The sequence below is a fragment of the Botryllus schlosseri genome, chromosome 8 (assembly GCF_051294905.1).
Source record: "Botryllus schlosseri isolate E-star chromosome 8, Bs_hap1, whole genome shotgun sequence".
NCBI classification, from domain to species: Eukaryota; Metazoa; Chordata; class Ascidiacea; order Stolidobranchia; family Styelidae; genus Botryllus; species Botryllus schlosseri.
In genome coordinates, this window is record NC_137243.1 from 24,274,637 (window position 1) to 24,295,127 (window position 20,491).

Genomic DNA, 20,491 nt, shown 5'->3' on the forward strand with positions numbered 1-20,491 from the left:
TTAAAACAAAGATGTGTGGCAGCTGACAGCTAGGTTGGGGTGGAAGGCATGTCCCCCATATAGGGTGGAGGGTATTACCCCATATAGGGCGGAAGGTAGTCCCCCATATAGGGTGGAGGGTATTCCTCCATATAGGGTGGAAGGTAATCCTCATATAGGGGGGACGGTACTCCCCCATATAGGGTGGAAAGTATTTCCACCATGATGGGGGGTGGAGTTGCATTCCACCGGAAATGGTCAAAATGGTGAACCAGTTTTAATGTAGGAAATCTCCACCTTTTAGATTTACAGTGTACGATGCGACCGCTCTACGAATTCACACTCTTAAAATTGTTCTCAGTGGCAGGTCCGGTCCTGAATATGTATTTGAACTCCTGTATGGCTCGATTGGAGCGGACAGTGACGAAGTAGACGGCGTAACTTTGTAGTGCTGGTAGAGATTTGATTTCGCAAGATTGATCCTGTAAAATGCGAAAGTACATCAGTTTCTGTCGCTGCCCAGACATTTTACGGTCTGCGAGATGTGAGAACCCGAAGACGCGCAGTAGGTTACCGGTGACCAGTGACCGTTGCCGAAATATATCGATAGCTAGTCTTAGAGGTACAGAACTTCAATATGCAATTAAATATTATTTTCATGCTGAAATATAAAATTTTGGCTGACCCTCGTCAAGGGTGATCGTCATCAAGTAGTGGAGAATTGAAAAGCACATTGTATAATATGTACTATACCTAAAATTAGAGTTGCATTTAAACCAAATGTTTTAAACAGTGTTTTAAACAAAGGCCTTTTAAAAAATGTTTTTTTTTTCATGTTGTAAATTTATGCCATAATTGTGTAAATACTTTCCCAAAAACTTCATGTACTTTGGCACTGATTGACGGTTTTATTTCTGTTTACAGAATTATATATAGGCATAAGATGTAGGCTATAGCTTTCTATGTTTGAATCGGATTAGGATTTGAATATACAAAAGTTCTGGATTAGGATATGGATTAGGATTTGAAGCTTGGAATTTGGATTGGATTTGGACATATAAATTTCAAATCCGCTCATCTCTGTCTGTTAGCTCACAGTTTGTTGTATCAGGATCGCTACAATATCAATAACATCAAATACTAATAGCAAATTGGTCAACTGAAAACGTTATCACGGTCAATGGTCGCGAATATGTACCTTTGTCGTCAGATACTCCCATTTCAGAGGAGTGAGATCGCTAAAGGCGACGTACACGAACACCACGTCATATGCCACAGAAAGCAAATTCCGATGAATTTTGGCCGTGAATGTGCCGCCCATTTCCGGATAAAGTTGCAATGAGAATCCCGCGTACTTGCTCCAGTATATGTCGCTTGTTGGTCTCGATACTGGAACGGCACATTTTATTGGTAATATCATAATATCTTTATCTTACAGTGGTCACCAACTCGATGCTCGCGCGCTCCCGGTAGCCCGCGAGAACCAAATGAGTCGTTCACGGTCGCAGAAGCAAGTATTCAAATGAGAGATTAGAAAAACGAAGTGGAGATGTGTTTCATAGGAGCAGCAGTTGAACATGGGTCAGTCGAGCCTAAGTAACATACGAACGCAGTTTTCAATCGGGGCGCTGCTCGTCTCCCCCCACGCAGAGGCTTAACGGGAATCTAGGTATTATTCCAGAGTCTCGACACATTGATTGGCGCTTCGGCGCGCGGTGCTGCAATGCAGTCGATCCCGAAGACGTTGGCGTGAGTCTCGGTGAGTGAGAGTTTTCTGTTCTTGGTAAGGGGAGAAAACCCTGCCGAGTGCTATGAATGTACTGTAAAAGTCAATAAATCAAACTGGGCACGGATCAACTGCGGGAATAACTGGTAGCCCGTCTAACTATCAGTACCTAAGAAGTGTCTCTTGGTTTTAAAAAGGTTGGTGACCCCTGCTCTGGGAGGTGTCGTAAGCACTGAATAATAGCATCTATAAAACAACACAACCTTGCATGAAGCTGAATAGAGGGTTGGAAGAAGAGTATCTACGAAGGTACATTACATTAGCGAAGACATCATATATTACATTTTGTACAACAAATCGAGAGACCATGTCACGAATGGACGATTAGCGCTAATAAATCGGTCATCAAATCACCTCAATACTCCACACAACATACAGCACAAAATCTATCAATGATCAAATCAGCCAGAGTCATAAGCTCACCTTCCCGACACGTTTGACCACTTTCCCGTCGCTCCACGAATTTCTTCTGATTCCATCCGGCAGGTGGCGTGAAGACCCTCAACTTCTGCGGTTCTCCCATCTGTCGTTTGAAGGATCCGTACAGAGCGGAAACTGATATTTCGTATTCAGACGCAAATTCTAGCCCATCGATGACGCGGTACCTGTTCTAGATATAAGTATCAACGCGATTGTCTTTCTAGTGCGTGTAGATGAATGCATAACAAACTTAGGTCTAAGTACAATGATTCGGGTACTCGAATAAGAAGCGAGGACTTTTCGAGTATTAATATTATAGGCTCCTTGCTCAAACCTTTTATCAGGGTTGTAATGACTCGAGTCATGACTCGACTCGAGTCAGACTCGAGTCACGATTTTTTTGTGACTCGACTTGACCCGAGTCATTTTCTTGAAGTGGGAAAAGGACTCGACTCGAGTCGAGTCAATATTTGGATTGACTCGACTTGTACTCGAGTCATTACGCATGACTCGACCCAAGTCATTGACTCGGTTTATTTTATATGACTTGAAGATGAAGAAATTTGCAAATCGTAATGGCTAGATCAACGCATCTGACGAATTCTGCCGTCATCGCTATTTGTCACCACGGCTTCCGATGCACTCGTCCGATATCAAACATGTCGCCGTAAAAACAACAGACAATGGTACATATAAGCAAAGCATTGCACAAAATGATCGAGTAATGAAGGTGTAATAGATCCTCCGCAATCAAAGTACTCAAGACTTTTCAATTATACAAGCAAACAATCAAAGCAAAGTTCAATTATAGCCAGTGCAATGACTCAGATGGTCAAGCGCTTGGAAGAGCTAGAGACTGATAAGCTCTTGTGTAGATTTGAAAGAATATATATATATATATATATATATATATGTATATATGTGAATGAGTATCCAATGCTCTTCAGTGTAGGTCGAAAATGCTTGTCCATTCTGGCATCTAGTGCACCAGTGGAACGTGTATTCAATAGAGGTGGGTTTATTCTAAGCATAGTGTCCTATATGGTGTCGACACAAGCAAATCGCACGGTTCAATGAAATTGTATCACGTCACAGTTTCCATTTGGCTACAGGCAATTTGACGGTGATTTTTGACCGACTTGCCGAGCATCAAATTTGATAAAACGGGTATCAATCGAAAGCTGCCGCCGTACTGATTACGAAAATATAAATTTTATTCCGCTCGCGGCCCTGGAACCCCCACAATCAGCCTCTAATTTTTCATTGTTATGGAGATTGGCATTAGGACGCAACAATGCTGTCTAGCGAAACGAGACAGGTGCTCGAGAAAAAGGGAGCCAGACAGTATTGTTGCGTCTGTCGTTTCGCCAGACAGCATTGTTGCGTCCCAATGCCAATCTCCATAACAATGAAAAATTAGAGGCTGATTGTGGGGGTTCCAGGGCCGCGAGCGGAATAAAATTTATATTTTCGTAATCAGTACGGCGGCAGCTTTCGATTGATACCCGTTTTATCAAATTTGATGCTCGGCAAGTCGGTCAAAAATCACCGTCAAATTGCCTGTAGCCAAATGGAAACTGTGACGTGATACAATTTCATTGAACCGTGCGATTTGCTTGTGTCGACACCATATAGGACACTATGTTCTAAGGTAGGGTGGCCAGACGTCTGGAATATCCCGGACATGTCCGGAATTTCACTGTTAAAACTGCGTAACGGATGAATTTCGAAAATACGCCGAAATGTCAGGAATTTTGAAGTGAGTCATGATTTCTTCCTTAATCAACATAAACAATATTATATTTGGGTAGATATATGCTACGTGAAATTTTTGTTCGCGCTACGCGCGATTTAGTATCACATATGTCGGCTTTAATATGGGGACTGCCACCCTCGCAAAAACTGCGATCAAAGATAAATAAAAATAACATTCATTTATAGAAATAAGTCTAATTGTAATCGCAATTACAATTACAAGATAACGGTATATTCGTAGAGTCAGTTTACGCCGTTTCGGTGCTTTATTCAAGGATAGAGGTTCTAAACCTGGGGGTAGTTTGCCTTTATTATGGGGTTCGCGAAGATGTTGAATGCAATCAAATCAGTTTCCAAATATGCCGTGGATAAGTCTGGGCAAATGTGCCGACCTTAAACTAGTAATCAGCCTATCAAATTTTGAGCTGGGCCACGGAACATTTTCATATTGGAAATGGAGTCGCGACCATGAACGGTTAGAAACCAGCAGGTGTGCGGTGTTTATATAGCTCAGTGATGCATTGCGCACAGGCATTAGGCTGATAAATAATCTTATCGATATTACATGAGCATGACTTCACTATGTACAATTACTATGTACAATTTAAAGAAGTATTCGGAAAATTTGAAAAAATGATTATGAACAGCCCCTTTGTACAATTATTTCTCCAATGCTGTAAATGCGATGTAGTCTGTAATGCAATTGGGAAAACCTTTAGTAATATCAAAAGATATCTGTTCTTTTGTCACTGCACAGTGCACATAGCTGCATGTACGCTTTCACAGCATGCTGGCCTGGTGAAAATACCTCTCCAGACATAAACATGCATTTTCTGATTCTCTAATATCTCTGACGCGAATTCGTTGGTTCTTTATCAGATAGCATGTAGACGTGAATTCGTTGGTTCTCTGTCAGCTATTTGTGAGCTGTCATCGATGTGCTCGAAATAAAAACTGAATGCTTGTATTTGTGATGTATATCAGACTGACAAGACAGATATTTGATTTTAAGTTCTAAGATTAGTAGAGTTATCATTTTGGCGGCCTGTCTTGTCTATCTGTAGAATCGGAATTCGATATCACCCAAGCAGGATTGAAAATATGAGTTGAACATGACTTCAATACTGTGACTTGGACTCGGACTCGAGTCATAACACTATGACTCGGACTTGACCCTTTAAACGGTGACTTGGACTCGGACTCGACTCGGTGATGAACTGAAAATGACTCGACTTGACTCGAGTCAAAACCATGAGGCAACCATGATGCAAGCAATCCCAGCGGACAGTTTGATGGCATGAAAGGTTATGACTGTTGATGACAGAATTCCAAAATATGAAATACGGACAATACACAGAGCAAAACTAGGAATTGGAGGTAAATCGCCCGGCTTTGCACCCCCTTCACATGTTCCCCCAGTTTGAGAACCACTTCTTTAAATATTAAAAGCACATTATAAACTTTTTTCCTAATAAATACCATTCAAGGACAATTATAACTGCAATAATATTTTCCACTAAGGAAGGCTGTAAACCTCAGCTGGTCTTACCGCTGCATACGAAAGATCTAGTACAGTGGTTATCAACCGGGGGTAAGCGGACCCCTGGGGGTTCGTGAAGCATTTTCAGGGGTCTGCGAAGCCCCAAAATAGTTGATAACCTAATTTGTATATTTTAAACTGGGAAAATCACGAGGAAGTTTCGCTTCATTATTAGTAAAACTCCAGAGCTCACATAAACAGAATGGCCTTCTGCGATGAAATATCCTCCTGTGCATACTCATGTTGATTGCTAGATTGCCAATAGTCTACTCATACAAACATGCTGCTGTTAAAAGATGTCTTGTTAGAGATTGCGAAAAAAGTTGGATGAGTAAGGTCAATCACGGTGACTTCGAAATGTTTACAAAAATCCATTTTATCCTATGATATAGGCTACACAACCATTTTTCCATAATAATTTCACGATAAGCTGCTAGATAGAAATTACCAGACTTGGCGTTATATGTTGGTCAATTTTGGCGCCATATTTGTTGCGATCATACCGATATCTGTCGTGGCGTCGGAAGCGTCACGCGTTATTATTACCTTAGCCACCACCTATGTAGAAATGGATTTTCGGCACTCGTTCATATCACATCGAAGGCGCGGATTTTCAGGACACGACCTCCTATTTCAAGAATTGCAGTTGCAGAATTCGCTTTTAAATAATAGAAGTCAACCAAATCTCTGCATGAATTTTATGATCTTATTTTTCAAGAAAAGTCATTTTGTTGCTGTTTAGCAGCAAGCCAACAGTTATCACTGGTACAAGACATCCGCGGCTGCAACACCAATGGGTGCGGGTTCGAGTCCGACCGAGGTCGATTTCCGAATTCCGATACCTAAGTGTTGGAGGTTTACGTAGGCTCCTCCTCGCCACCTCATCCGCGTCAGCGGTGTCTTACAAAAGCCTAGAGGTGGGCCGTGCTATAAGTCGGCAGTTACGGAAAATAAGAAGAATATCGGCCTGGTGTAAATGACCATAGTAGTCGACAAACACCATGAATACCCCAAAACAAACAAACAAACAAACAAACTGGTACAAGACAGATGATGATTGCACGATACTTGAGCTGAATTTAAACTAAAACTTCGTGGCGGTCTGTGGGTGTCCGTGACGGTTCGTCGGGGTCCGCGAAAACAAAAAGGTTAAGAACCACTGATCTAGTAGCCAACAAAGCTGCGCACTTGAGTGGAAACGACTTTTCTGTGAAGTAATGAAAACGGTCTTAGTATTGCCAGAAAGTACAATACTTAGGTATGATGGAGCAAATATCGTATTAATTTCTTTATGTGGTGAAAAACTTGCGTAGTTTATTTTTGTTCGCACACGGTACATCCTTGAACTTTTCATAACATGCATAGTGTTATGACGTTGTGATGAGTAATACTCGAACACTCGATTTGGAGTCGAATCATTCATAGACAATCAATTTTGTGCAGCCGTATACATATAATACCAACCTTCTGTTTCGCGCGCATCTGAAACTCTCTGCTCCTCTCCCCAAGAACGCTGGACACGAATCGCACGCTAACCAGGAACCGGACCAGGTTCGAGGGGGCCTCTGATACGAAATAATCGGCACGATTTACGAATGACTGGCATCCAAACACTTCTCTAACCTGTGAATCGGAATTTCCACGTGATCTTGACCGACAAAGATCCATTGATCGCTAAGAAAGGTAGTTCCTCTTTCAAATCGGTCACTCTTTCCTTCGGGTGCGGTGGCGGGAAAACGACTGCATGACGAAATGATCGTTCTGACTTAAAAGCTATTTTAAATCTCCGGTAAAGTTGTCGGCCCAATGGAGGTCTAGTACAGCTACAGGTGGTCACTGGTCAGTAATGAAGTAATTCTACTTTTTGAGAGTACTGAAGTACGTTTTGTCTATTCGCATTACTTACTCATATGGTTGCGCTTTCAGAATGCTTTCACGACCACTTCTGCTTGTTTTTTCCGCAAACCTGTACCTAACAACACTGCAAATGTTCAGAGGACTGTGTACCAGAGTTTTATTTTACAAATAAAATTTACGTTTCACCCTGCAAAATGAATCCCACGAAATGCATTACCTTCTGCGTCAAACAGACTTAACCAAATTTGCATCTTCTTATCAACAAAAAATGAAGGAATACTATTGAATTATTAATCTCTTTTCCATAGTGAATTTTAGTGACAGGCGAAAATCATTCGATCTGCCGAAAAATAAATGACTATGGAAAATATGAAGTTATTGTTTCGTGTAAATCTGAATTTTTCTGTACCCTCAATTGCCACTTTTACTTGAGTAGCAACTCTGACTACTTACACGTGACGTTTGCTGACGAGGTACTGACGTGGTGACTGTTGTTCCAAACAGAGAAAGACGTGACGTATATCTGGAGAAAAATGGATAGGATGCTGGATTCACGTTTTTGCACGGAGCAGATTATTTGACTTTTATTTTTATGGACTTTTCAAGTTTTCATGTTAAAAATCTCATGTAAATTACTTTATGTTGTGCTAATTTTTAATTTTGGATTCTCGAAACCTAACCCGGTGAGTGACGTAAGGCTCCAGATCATTGACCCACGATGACCAGAGCTCGTCGCCATCGAAGGGTCGAGAACGCGAGAACGGAACGCACTTTCTCCACTCCTTCTCTGCGACGCCACTATCCGATAGATTGTGACGCGATAGGAAGAATCCTGCGATAGAAGCAATCAGAATTGATGTCGTTACCAAAGGCTGAATAACTCTTCTCACCCTCGATCGGCAAATCGCTGAAATAGTTCTTTTCCATTTTCCAAACCACGAGGAGATTGAATCTGAATCTCGGCTTGAATCGAATCAGAGAAATATGAAAACTCGAAGGAGCGGGCGGTGGCAGAGGCTCTAAAAGAATTTTATACCAGACCTGGATAATTCTAGTTGTCTTATGACAGCGTACCCCACCCCCCTCTCCATATTCACGGCTCCGAAAAGGAGGACATGTAAACGGGCAATTTATTCACCTAACTCTGATCGCAGATGAATTGATTAAACAGAAGGTAATTTTTCTGAGTAGGTTCCCGGAAAGTCGATTTTTGAGTCTAATTTCCGTTGCGTTGACCATGTTTTAGTCAGCCGTCGCGTCAATTTTTTACTATGTTAATTGAATATATCCCACTGGAGGCCTCGACATTTTCGCGCGCCTATCGCCCCGAATCGACGCCTTTGGTATTTTCACCCCCTTGTTTCTAAAATACGTCCACTTGGAGCGATATCGCTTAAGTCAAGAGCCACTGGCATAGACCATGGCCAGACCATCATTGTACATTAGTAAAACGTTGAAATTCGTCATAGCCCTAATTAGGTAACTTCATAATGAGCAGGTGACACTGGTTCTGGTATAACTGATATGACATCTAGGCCTCTAATAAGCTGTGTGTAGTAACTCTCGCCGTGGAGTATAGAAAGTGTCATTGGCGATGGAGACAATAGCAAGTTCCCCAGCGTTTGAAGTTTATCTGAGTCTCTCCTCCCCCACGTCGTTGTACTCATAAAGTCTTTACAACAAAAAGCCCAGAAAAATACCCGATAAAGGAGCAATTCAAGGCAGAGAATGAAATGAGAGAGGAAACCTAAACAAAGAAAGATATAGATCAAGCACTAGCATGGGGATGCCAGATTGAGAAACAGTACTTGGATGCTTCGGCACCCACCGATCTGTTCATTGCATCGCATTGTGCATAATGTCTTGAGCAGGTAAGAACAATATAAACACATATTATGTCACACTCACAATTTGGATTCCTTAATTTTGTTATACGTCGACATTGTCTATCACATTTTCTCGCGGCACCGCTGAGCAGTTCAATTGGCACTGGCTTAAACGACGCATTTTATAAGCTGTCCGCGTAACACGGTTGAGAACCGTGGGTTCAGAGAACAGAACTTTGATTTCTGTGGGATGTTTTCCTAATTCGCAAACGAATTCAATTTTCAAGTTTTTGCGAATACAGTAAGTCTATTTCCAATCAAATTTCTAAGCTGACAAACACTGGTTGATAGGCTCATGTTTGTAACTCACCACCAAAGAGCGTGAAAAGCCTGGTCTCCCGCGTGAAACCACGTGACCCGTTTTGATTGACTGAAGCCACACGAAACTTGTACGTCCACCCGCGGCGCAAGTGAGGGAGGGATACGCCTGACGACTTCACCTGAACGAATCGGGGTCTGTTTCGAATACGAACTAGCGCTTGCAACTGAACCGACTTCATGGATGGTTTTCCAACGAGTTTTCGCGAAAGTTTCAGGGAAGATTGCGGATTTCTCCTGCACAACGTAAATCGTCCACGGCTTGTTCTGGAAAGAGCGTCAGACTTCGACAACTGGAAATGTTTCATCTTTCCCAAATAGGACCAGTTTCGAAATGTCAGCTATACAGTTTTTCAAAATTAGATAGGAACTCGAACGATATCGATGCAGTTTTTTTTCAAACTAGATTAGTACTATAGAATTAGAACGACTGAATTCGCTAAAACTTAGAAATTGAATTGAATGCCGAATCAAAAAGAAATAGAACAAAAATCAAATTCCGTTCGTATCAAATCAAAGTTATTTCTCATAGAAACATTCCAAAAATTAGACTAGAAATAGATTACCAGCATTTCTCTTTAATGCGCCCAATTATGCAAGAAGAAAAGGGTAACGGAGTTATTCTGAGGATAGGTCCAGTTTTAAAACATTAAATTTGCTCAAGTCCATATCATTTCTGAAGTAATTTACAGTCATGCAAATGCAATACCATATACAAAATCCTGTCAGCGGTGTTAGCGAAAGCAAGAAGCTCTAATTTTTTTCTCTGCTAGTCACAGCTAATGGGAGAACTGACATATTTCATATCTTGATAGTTCTTGAAATCTTGATATAAACTGGTGACAGTGGTTACGGTTTCCGCTGGTCATACAGATGCGAAATATACTCTTTATGAAGTGTATCCGCCTTTTTTCAAACCAACGATGATGGAGTTGGTTTTGTTTAAGAGTAAGTGAATACTCTGACAGATATTTAAGGTTCGAATCCAGACCGCACTCCACCTTTTGAATAGCCTTGAATTAAAAGATAGAAACAATTCACCAATTAGATGAGAGTTAGATTTCCGGCATTTCTCTCGAATCAGTCTAGTAAGGTAACTGGTTATTCAAGATTTCAAAACTCCAACCTTTGACCTCCATGACAATTCCGCGTACGACACGTTTCCCGCCAACTTCTCGCGAACTTCGACACTTTCTGCAATCGGTCGCCTAGGCAGCCACGCGTTCTCCGTGACGTACTTGCGACAAACCGGCGCGCAGTCAACCGTGCAACACTGAAACCAATCAAAGTTCTCAATCTCTAGCTTCAATATATCTTATGGAAATAGTGCAGTGACTTCGTTAAAAAATTTACCAATATATTTCACCATGTTATTGATTAGTCATAGACGAACAACAGTATCGATTTTTATGATATAGCTGACTTCTGGGTTTATACACTTTCAAAGGCTTCGATTGGTACAAATTCCAGGAAGTCATAGCGGAAATGACTTCACGAATGTGATTTTAGATTTGATACTCCATCAAGTTGATTACTTTCAGTGCTGTAGTTGGAAAATCCGATTCGTGAGTGTGTTAGAGAGGGTATAGTCATTTCTACGTGAAGTCAGGTACAAATGATTCATAACCTCTCTGTCACAACTCCTTCAAAATGAGTTTACAAAAGCAAATTAAACGCGACATGTTGAAGAATAATGTTTTGCTCTCAATAAAGAATCAACTGAAGAGGATTTGTGTTTCGGTGTCGGATATAACGCACTAATCAAGTCGTTTCGGCACTTTCCTTTCGTTTAATTGTATCGCAGTCTTGCATTGTTTTTTAACCATGGAAATCATAATAAAACTGAACTGAATATGTAAGAGTTGTCATATAATGAATCCATTGCTGCCATTTGAAACACCTCTTTGAACCGAACGCCCTATAACTACATGTACAAATTATCAAATTATCAAATTATGAGCCGATAAATAAAACACGAATTATTAAAATTTTCGATATTCTGTTAATATTATGATTATTTCGTCTTCAGAAAATAACGAAGAGAGGCAAGTTTAACACAGTCACAAAGTGAGCCATTTTCGGACACGTATTTAGGGAAACATGTAACGATGCTGTCACCATTGGTGCTCAAAAGTAGGGACCAGCAAATCCGAAAACATATCGATTCTTGAAGATTCAAATTTCCATTTTATTCTACGAATAGGCACAACTTATTTTGACAAACTGTTTATTGAGGATGACCAGCTTATGAAATATCGTTAATGCTGATGTTAATGTCTGTGCGTTATCCTCAAATCAATGTATCTTCATGTCTTCTGTCGCTATATAATCAAATAAATGATTGCGTTTTGGCTTATAATCACAAAGAGTGTAGCCCTCGAACTAAACCGATTGTTAATCCCTGCTATAAAGGCTGTGGATTATATCCCCTCTAGTCTCAACTCTCACAATAGATAACTAACCCACGGATAGATGTACCACACGAGACTGCGCAAATATTGTAATATAGCTAGAACCTTTTCGTAGGTTAGTTATCTAGTAATCTCACTTTCTCGTTTTTCTTGCAATCAAAGTCACTCTCGCATTCTGCACTCCATGACGTTGCGTTCCAGTCCGGTGGCTCCAATACGAGGGTTCCGTTTCCCCACAAGATTTTTCTCTTCGCTCTGTCGAAGTCACTCGGAGCTGAGCAAAGCCCAGGTTTGTGATGCCGGATGTCGCTCAGGAATGCGCAGCTGAAACAAAACTTCGAAGAGACTTTTGGTGTACAGAACTATGATATACATTTTAATATTATATTAAATAATTAAATATAATATTACAATGTAAACAAAACTTAGTTCAATCCTCAGTGAAAATATTAGAAATTCGATGTCCAAGTGCAACAGAGAATTTATAATACTACTTATCAGAATCCAGCCAACATTTTCCAATAGATATATTTATTCAAATCCAAATCTATGCAGATTGCCCCTCTCTGACCCGAACGCTTCGTCCACGAACCTGTGTGTACACTCGATATTCCCTCCACACATTTCCAGGCAAGCCGACAAATTGAGTCTCGGGCGCTCGCAGGGCAAAGTGCAGAGATTACAGTTCGGGTTTCTCGAGGTCGACGAACACGCTCGAGATTTGCCCTGTTGATAACAACAAACTTCTTACTTGTTGTTACGGTGACATTGGTTTCGGAACTGACTTTGTCTTGGCACTTATAAAACGGAAGTCATGTTCCGTAGCAATCGAGTTATTGAATCTACAAGAATAAGCAAAACCAACAAAATTGCTCGCAGAGACTTTAACTTTTTGCACTTTTATGCTTGTTATTTGAAATGTGCAAGTCTCAAATCATATTGAAACTTTGCCAGTAGAAATAGCCATACATCTCAACCACCATATTAACTTAGCCAAAAGAGTGTACATTCACCCTCTAATATTGGTAGCCTAAAACATTACCTATCTCTCGAAATTAAGATATCCTATTCTCGAAGTTTCGATCGAATATTCCAAGGCTTTTGTTAGCGACTGAACAGCATTTGCTTATTTGTGTGGGGCGATCGATAATCGTTTTTCTTGTTCGGTATGCGTTCAATCGCTGGCATAGCTCTTTCGCGCTATTTGCGGATGCGACGATTCTGATTGATTCATATATATATATATCGACTTTTCAATTAGATAAAATAAAAAAGGGCAAAAGAAAACAGGAGACAAAAAGAACATCGAGATAATCAGTTTTGGGCTCGTGTTAAGCGTCTCCAACGTGGGCGGTCGTGGGCGTCTTCAAGCGACAGCCCGCGTTGCGCTAGATCAGTCTCCATTGTCGAGCGCCATGTTCTCCGATTCCAGCCACCTCTGCGCCATGGCTCCGTGGGAATGTGATTAATGATGGCGACGGCTGGTTGCTCGTCTTGATGCCGCACTAGATGGCCGATTAGGCGGAAGCGTCGTTCAGCTGCCAGTAGACGGCATGGGACCGTTCCTGTGAGTTCTCGCAATGCGTTCGTGGATATATGCTCCGGATGGTGAATGCCGAGTGCATAGCGGAGGAGTGCGTCATAGTTAGCGTTGAGCGTCTTAGCCAGCTTCTCTGTCCGCGTGAGTGCCTCTATTCCGTAGAGAAGAACCTGCTCGACAGTGGCACGGAAGATGCAGGTCTTGAGCTGGGTTGAGGCACTTGAATGGAAGAGGCTATGTAGCCGTCTTGCCGCGCCCCAGGCCTTTGCTCGCCTCGCCTTGAGCGCTTTTCCAGAGTCAGCGACGTCAATACCGAGGTATACAAAACTCGTTACATACTTGAGATCGATATCTCCCAGTCGAATTGGTGTCGCGTTCTCCGGCAGAGCTGGTATGGCCAGAACCTCAGTCGTCTTGGCGTTGATCTGGAGGCCAACAAGAGCGGCGGCGGCCTCTAGCTGGTTAATGAGGCGCTGTGCCGATGCGGTTCCAAGTTTAACTTCTGCATTTAGGCTAATCCTCAGGGATCTTGGTTGAGGCTTCGGGTCCCCGGCGCCACCCAGCAGATCCCAGTCTTTCTGTTGATATTGTCCCACTCGGCGAGTACGCAGTAACTTAAGGCAGTAAAGTCTTCGTCGCACTTTGCGACTTGGTCTACTCTGTTTACTGCCTATACTGCGCAGCACGTCCGAGCTGTACGTAATCATTACAAAGCAATCAGCTAGCGGAGCGAGAAATACACGTCTGCACTCGGCGACTGACTAAAGCGACTTCATAGAATCAAGTGTTGTTATAATCCTATGTTCCTATACGTGCCTCCGTTCCGTCGTACTCCAGTTGTGCTTATTCTGATTTTTGATTGATATATACCGCGGTAAAATTACGAGAAAACTTCTATTTTGTATGAACATGCACCAATCTAAGCAATGCTATCGGACAATATTTTCAATATGATTGGCACTTCACACTTCTCAGTTTGGAAACTGAACATGATCATCTATTGACGACGGAATAAACTCATCGTTCCTAGGGAAATGAATATACAATTAGCAAATAACACAAAACTAAACGGCTAACTCCAACCCGGTATGAAAATACACAAAATACTCTATTTGGCAGAGAGAAGCCTGTGCTAGCAATGCGTTGTTACTATTAAATTGTCAAGTGACGAATTGAATGATGTCACTTACTCACCGTAGTATTTCCGACGACGCGTCTTCGTTCTTCCTCTGAAATGCACCTGCGATGAAATAAGGCGACTTGCGGAGGCAATAAGGAACCATCGTCAGTAAATATTAGTTGCTTACCAGACCTGGACAACTAGAAAATATTCAGCTTTCCCAAATTAGATTAGTAGTAAAATTACTGACTTCACAACAAATTTGGAAATTGAATGGAATTCCTAATTAGAAAGTTCATATCAAATCAAACTTAGATTAGATAAGAATTTGATTACGAGAAATACGCTCTAATTAGTCAAATTGCATGATTAGAATGATCTAATTGCCCAAGTCTTGTTACTACCTCGAAACGCATCTCGGCCTGAGGAACAAATTGTCCGCTTGTCTTGACTCGCAAAACGTTACAAAAATCACTAGAGCAGATAATATGAAGATAGGTTTCTCCATATTTGTATCCGGTAGTCTCAGTTCGTTTATATGTCCCCAATTCAAAAAGCCAGCGATCTAGAGATTTTCGAAGTTTTGAATCGAGCCGCCTTAACTAGAATATCAAGCCGTGCCGCTTCTCCTGAAAGCGACGCGATATATTGATCGCTTAAGTGATCTAGCCAGTTGAAGTCAGCGGAAAAATCAATATAGTAATTCAATCAAGACAATCAATGTCACACAGATGCCTGATTAAAATACCTAAGTTCTTCGCTTCGATTGTGGATTATGAGACACGAATACGGAGATTAAGGATTTTCGCTTGAATGAAACGATCGAGTATGTGTATAATGGTGCAGATAAACGATGACGTCATCCGCTTTGTGACATCTGTGTGTGACATGTGACACTATGACATTGCAATAGTGTGAATAATGTACAAAGTTTAAACATGTATCATATATACAATCAAAAAGGATATATCGCCTGTTCTGGTGCCTATCTCATTGCAACTACTAACAATGCTCAGGGTTGATCACGACTCCGGTTACTACATGTTACTTATGCTGCGATGCGACCAATCGAGGATTACAGACGTCTGCAGGGGAAGCGAGTGGCGCAGTTGGTTAAACACTGCAGTCACGACACCAATGGTTACTGGTTCGAGTCTCGGCTCTGCCATGTTTCTATGTGTCGGAGGTTTATCTGGGCTCCTCATCGCCGATCCCGCTGTATATACAGCGCCTTGAAAAGCCCAGAGAAAGAGAGAGCCGAACTCCCGAAAGATGGCATCAAAAGACGCGGGCGCATGAAAATCGAGAGAGACTGATGGTGGAAGAGCGCGTGCATGGAAGTCGTCCGTAATCTGACGAAAAAGACCGTGAAAAGACCGTTGAAATTACTGAAATTACTGGGTGCAAATGACCTTATAGGCGATAAGCGCCAAAGTTGTGCGAATAAAACAAAACAAATAGACGTCTGCAGCGGAAACAGTAACGAAACGATAATAATTCAAATTCTTAGTGGCAAGGGGCATACAATTCAGCACTCGAAAAAAATCATTTTCCCCACGCGACACGAATTGTGAGGATTAACTTTCAATGAATATTCGAGAACTTGAAACATTGTGCCCATCGGATATTCACGAACTGATTGCGATCCATCCCCATCGACCATTACCGTCTAGCGGTAAAACAATATCTTTCTCTTCGATTTAAAAACCCGACATTGCAAGTACGATTGCATATTAGTCAAGCAAACCCAATTTCAATCAACAAAAGTATACTATTTTCAATAAATTGAAAGTGTCCTTGGGAGACGCCCAAATGTCCTCTGTTTTGGGATATTGTCTTTTTCCTAGAAAGAGTAATAGAATGCGGTCAAAAACTTCACCCCCACGCAGCAAACGTTAGAGCTTCGTGAAAAATCGGGTATAACGGGAGTCGAGTCAAAGTTATTACCTTTTAGTTTTGGTCAGCACTCAACACAACATACTATCGTAAAAAAGAGGGTAATTTGGGAGTCGAGCTGAAGCCATAACGTATTTTTTAAGTCAACATAGTACTCTCGGTCGATTAAAATCATCAGGTTTCTTTTCCGCTGCTGGAGCCCTACAATATACCCAATAACATTCGTTCTATAACAGTGTTTCGCAACCGCCTGTCCGTGACGACTTTCCTGCCGGTTCACCAGGTTTATTACACTTTTATATCGCAATTTCAAGATGCAATATGTTGAAGGCCTGTCCAATGACCATTGATAAAATCAATAAAAGCGTCAAATTTCAAACTGATTCAGAACTTCGTGAGGTAACATAGTCAATTGACGACTTGCGAACGAAAAGCAGAGGTGTTCAAAGTAGTCAAGAAAGCTACTCAAGTACAAGTACAAGTAGAAATTTTGAAAGCAACCTAAAACTACTTGAAGTAAAAGTAGAATTTGCCATCTTTAAATCTACTCAAGTAAGTAAGTAGTTATGAAACCGGTCATAATAATTTCGCATGGACTTTCAAAAGCTGCAAATTGAGCAATGCGGAAGGTACAGAGAGCTTCATGCACAATGCACTGCACATTAATGCATCCCATAGGTGTAAATTTCCGACAGATTGAACATTCGACCGCATCATGAGATATGCATATGATAGTTTTGCTATGAAAATGAGATACTAATCTTTTGTTTACTCAAACACCCCATTTTACAAAATGTCATGGCCTGTTATCTCACCATCCTACGGCCTTTAGTTTAGTCGAAGAGCAATACTTTAAGTTGTATTTATACGATGTTAACACTTTGCGCGATTCGTATACGATGATAAAAATATGGCGTTTACGCGCTGTAACGTAAAAATGGCATGTATTGTAATTGTATTTTCGGAGAATAGAGGGCGATGCTGCACTTGCTTTTAAACTTAAACATATATGTTCTCCAGACAAAAGAACTGAAACTAATCTGAAGTCTAGTAATGATACTATTTTCATTAACCGATAAATGCCAATTCTACTTCAGAAAAGCGGAAAATGTATTTCATGTCTTTTGTCGAGACAATTTTAACGGTGGTCTACTAAAACAGGTCTAACGCTAAAAAAAGTCAGAGCCCACCTTTCCAGACTTGGGCACGCAATGGGTTGCTATATTAATGTATGATGGGTAAATGCTAAATTGCGAAACGGTAGGGTCAAACGTTATGATGGGCCATAGTTATTGTAATGAAATATGTCGTATGGGCGACAATGCGATGCGACTTAGCTAGCAACGTTTTTTTAAGAACGACCGATATGTATAATCCGGGAAGAAACTCCCGTGGTATCATTTTAGTCTTCTACGCTTCGTTACGACAGCCCTTCTTCGACAAATAGGACACATCAGTTGTCCATTTATATATGAGAAAGCACATTCATTACACTGGTCAACACAATTTTTGTTTACTATGATCAGACAATTGATTTGGACTAACTTTTGGGCGCTGAATTAAAAAATGACTACCATTTTTCTCTATCAAGTCAAGTTTTTGAGTCAGGCACCCCCACATTGTCTCATAACCCACACAGAGGCACTACTTTTGATATTTTATATTTATTGTATAAAACGTTTCAGAAACCACAATCAGTCGAAAGTGAATCAGCAGACTTCAAATAAACATTTGCACTGCTTTATTTCGTTGATTTAAACTGGTATTGCTTCTACAGGACAAGTAAAATGAGAGTTTTAGGGTACGAATTTACGCTTATAACCCATAATTCTGTAGGTTGTCTCGTTCGATACTCGAACAATAGTCAGCTAACATATGTAAGCTCCAATCTACTCTAGCATCTTACACACATCATCATCAGATATTGGGGGACATTTTCTCCTAGCCCATATCTGACTATGTCAGGTTTTTCCGGGAAATTATTTAGATATTTTAGCTTTTTTGAATGTCTGCTGTCCGACATATACATATGACAGTGGCACATGTGTATCATGGTTACATGCGTCATGATGCATGCATCATTATTGTCTGGCAACTAAGAAAACAAAATATTTCAAATCTGACACATATGATCCAATCGGGCCTGTGATAATTCAACAATTACGGGGTTTCTGTATTATTCCCATTGTTTCTGTATTATTAGAGAAGACTAACTGAGTGTGCAATTGTTAATGCACCTAAGACGTTGAACTTTTGGAGAATACCACACGATAGACATTTTCCATTCACTGTAGTTGTAAATCAAGATTCCTAACTCCTCCAACAATCCATGGTACCAGTATCATGCCCATGCCAGTATCAAAGCAATAGGCTTACACAAAACTACCGAAAGTAGCCCTACGATGAAAACGCCGTTTCTCATTATCAAAAGTGAGATACCGGTATCTTCTCTCTTGCCAAGTAATCTTTTCTCAATTAGCAAAGATGCTAAAATGTCGAATATTTCTATTCCAAGTCCCATACCCTATGTCAGATCATTTAATTTCTTTTTATGTACTACTCTACGTTCTGAATCTTCTTCGATTTCAAAATCTTCATCATTAGGACTGCTATCCCTAAGATCTTCATCTTGATCCATTTTATCGAGCGTATAGGAGTTTCAAGTTACACTGGATTAGCTGAATGGGGCATTGGACCTATAGCTGATAGCAAATGTAAGGTTTATTTTTCTCGCCATACCCTGCAGTTTGCATCAAATATGTGTATGAAATATCCTCGGATAATTGCATCCCCAAACCAAAAATGGTGAAAGCATTGGCCTAGCTAGATACCAGTACCTTTTTCTTAATAATGCAATTGAGCCCGTGGCTATATAACTTATTATATGATAAGAGTGTGGATTTTTATATGGTATGTAAAAGTTAAATGGCTAAATTCGTCAATATTTGCATATTTTCGGCATATGTCGTAGAGCAAAACGTTGAGGTAATAGAAGAAAACCAGCGGTATTTTTGGAATCAGCACGCCAAAATTAGCCTAAATCAAGTGCAAAATCAAAGTCAACAAATTTTCCGTTTAAAATTGTTCGACTATTGTTATTCATTGTTCCGCGAAGAGTTACAAACCCATTTTCTGTCGTTTTATCTTCCTAAACCTTGTTCTAGTTTCTATTGAAACCATTCGCGGTGACTGAAACACTCTCTAAAAGTCTACGCGGTGGGATTCTCTTGAACCAGACTCCAGCGGAATACCGATTCAAAACAATAACAATCTAACCTCAACATATACCGATAAACTAGAAAATAATAAAGAATGAGTTATCAAACGAAACAGAGAAGATGTGGTAAAAGAGCTAGGTAACTAAATTAATATGTAACAATACCGTGTCAGTAGTAATTGCGTTCATAACACGCGGCCCACGTGCCGCGGGTTGAGAACCCCTGATTTAAACGTTGGTAACTGACTTATTGGTTCATTTTGGAGTAGAACAGGGTGGAGTTGACATGTGCTTCGCTGTCGATATATGTCTATAATGATTCTGAGAAAACCACTGCGAAAGCTCAGTAAAATTTGATTTGGTGCCTCCTGCGAGATGCTTTTAAATAGCGCACATAGTGTACTTCATTGCAGGGGTATGTAGCCAGGATGTCTCGGGGGTCAAGTTTGAGAACCACTGTGCTAGATGGTGGTCCGGTAATCTCGAGCCCTGGTTATAGTATTTAGCATTTCAAATACGTCACAGCCTCATTCCTCCTTATTTCAACAGGCTAGAGGTGGCCAGCCTGAAGGCGTACGGTCGCATGCAGCCAGTTGATCAATAATTATGTGGCCCACAACACACACCGGTAATTAAATTAGCGTGTGTTGGCGACCTTCAATATGCAATTTGATTGAAAAATATGGCCCCCAAATCTTTGAGAGATTTCAAACTTCAAAAATATAATTCATGCTTGGCGCTATTCAGGGCGACTTGAAATGTTCGT

The 20,491-nt window shown here is 40.9% G+C and overlaps 1 protein-coding gene across 1 annotated transcript; it reads right to left on the bottom strand.

Annotated features, from left to right (window-relative positions):
* Positions 1-294: 294 nt before the first annotated feature.
* On the bottom strand, positions 295-15,280 carry LOC145444532 (anosmin-1-like). Its single transcript, XM_080322518.1, has 15 exons — positions 15,017-15,280; positions 14,687-14,732; positions 12,545-12,678; positions 12,090-12,276; positions 10,668-10,814; positions 9,719-9,808; positions 9,534-9,663; positions 8,228-8,356; positions 8,018-8,169; positions 7,791-7,860; positions 7,104-7,220; positions 6,945-7,045; positions 2,189-2,375; positions 1,178-1,368; positions 295-461 (listed from the first exon to the last, which is right to left on the bottom strand). Exons 1-15 carry the CDS (start codon positions 15,118-15,120, stop codon positions 309-311), a joined length of 1,938 nt encoding a protein of 645 aa, XP_080178644.1. The 5' UTR covers positions 15,121-15,280; the 3' UTR covers positions 295-308.
* Positions 15,281-20,491: the final 5,211 nt, after the last annotated feature.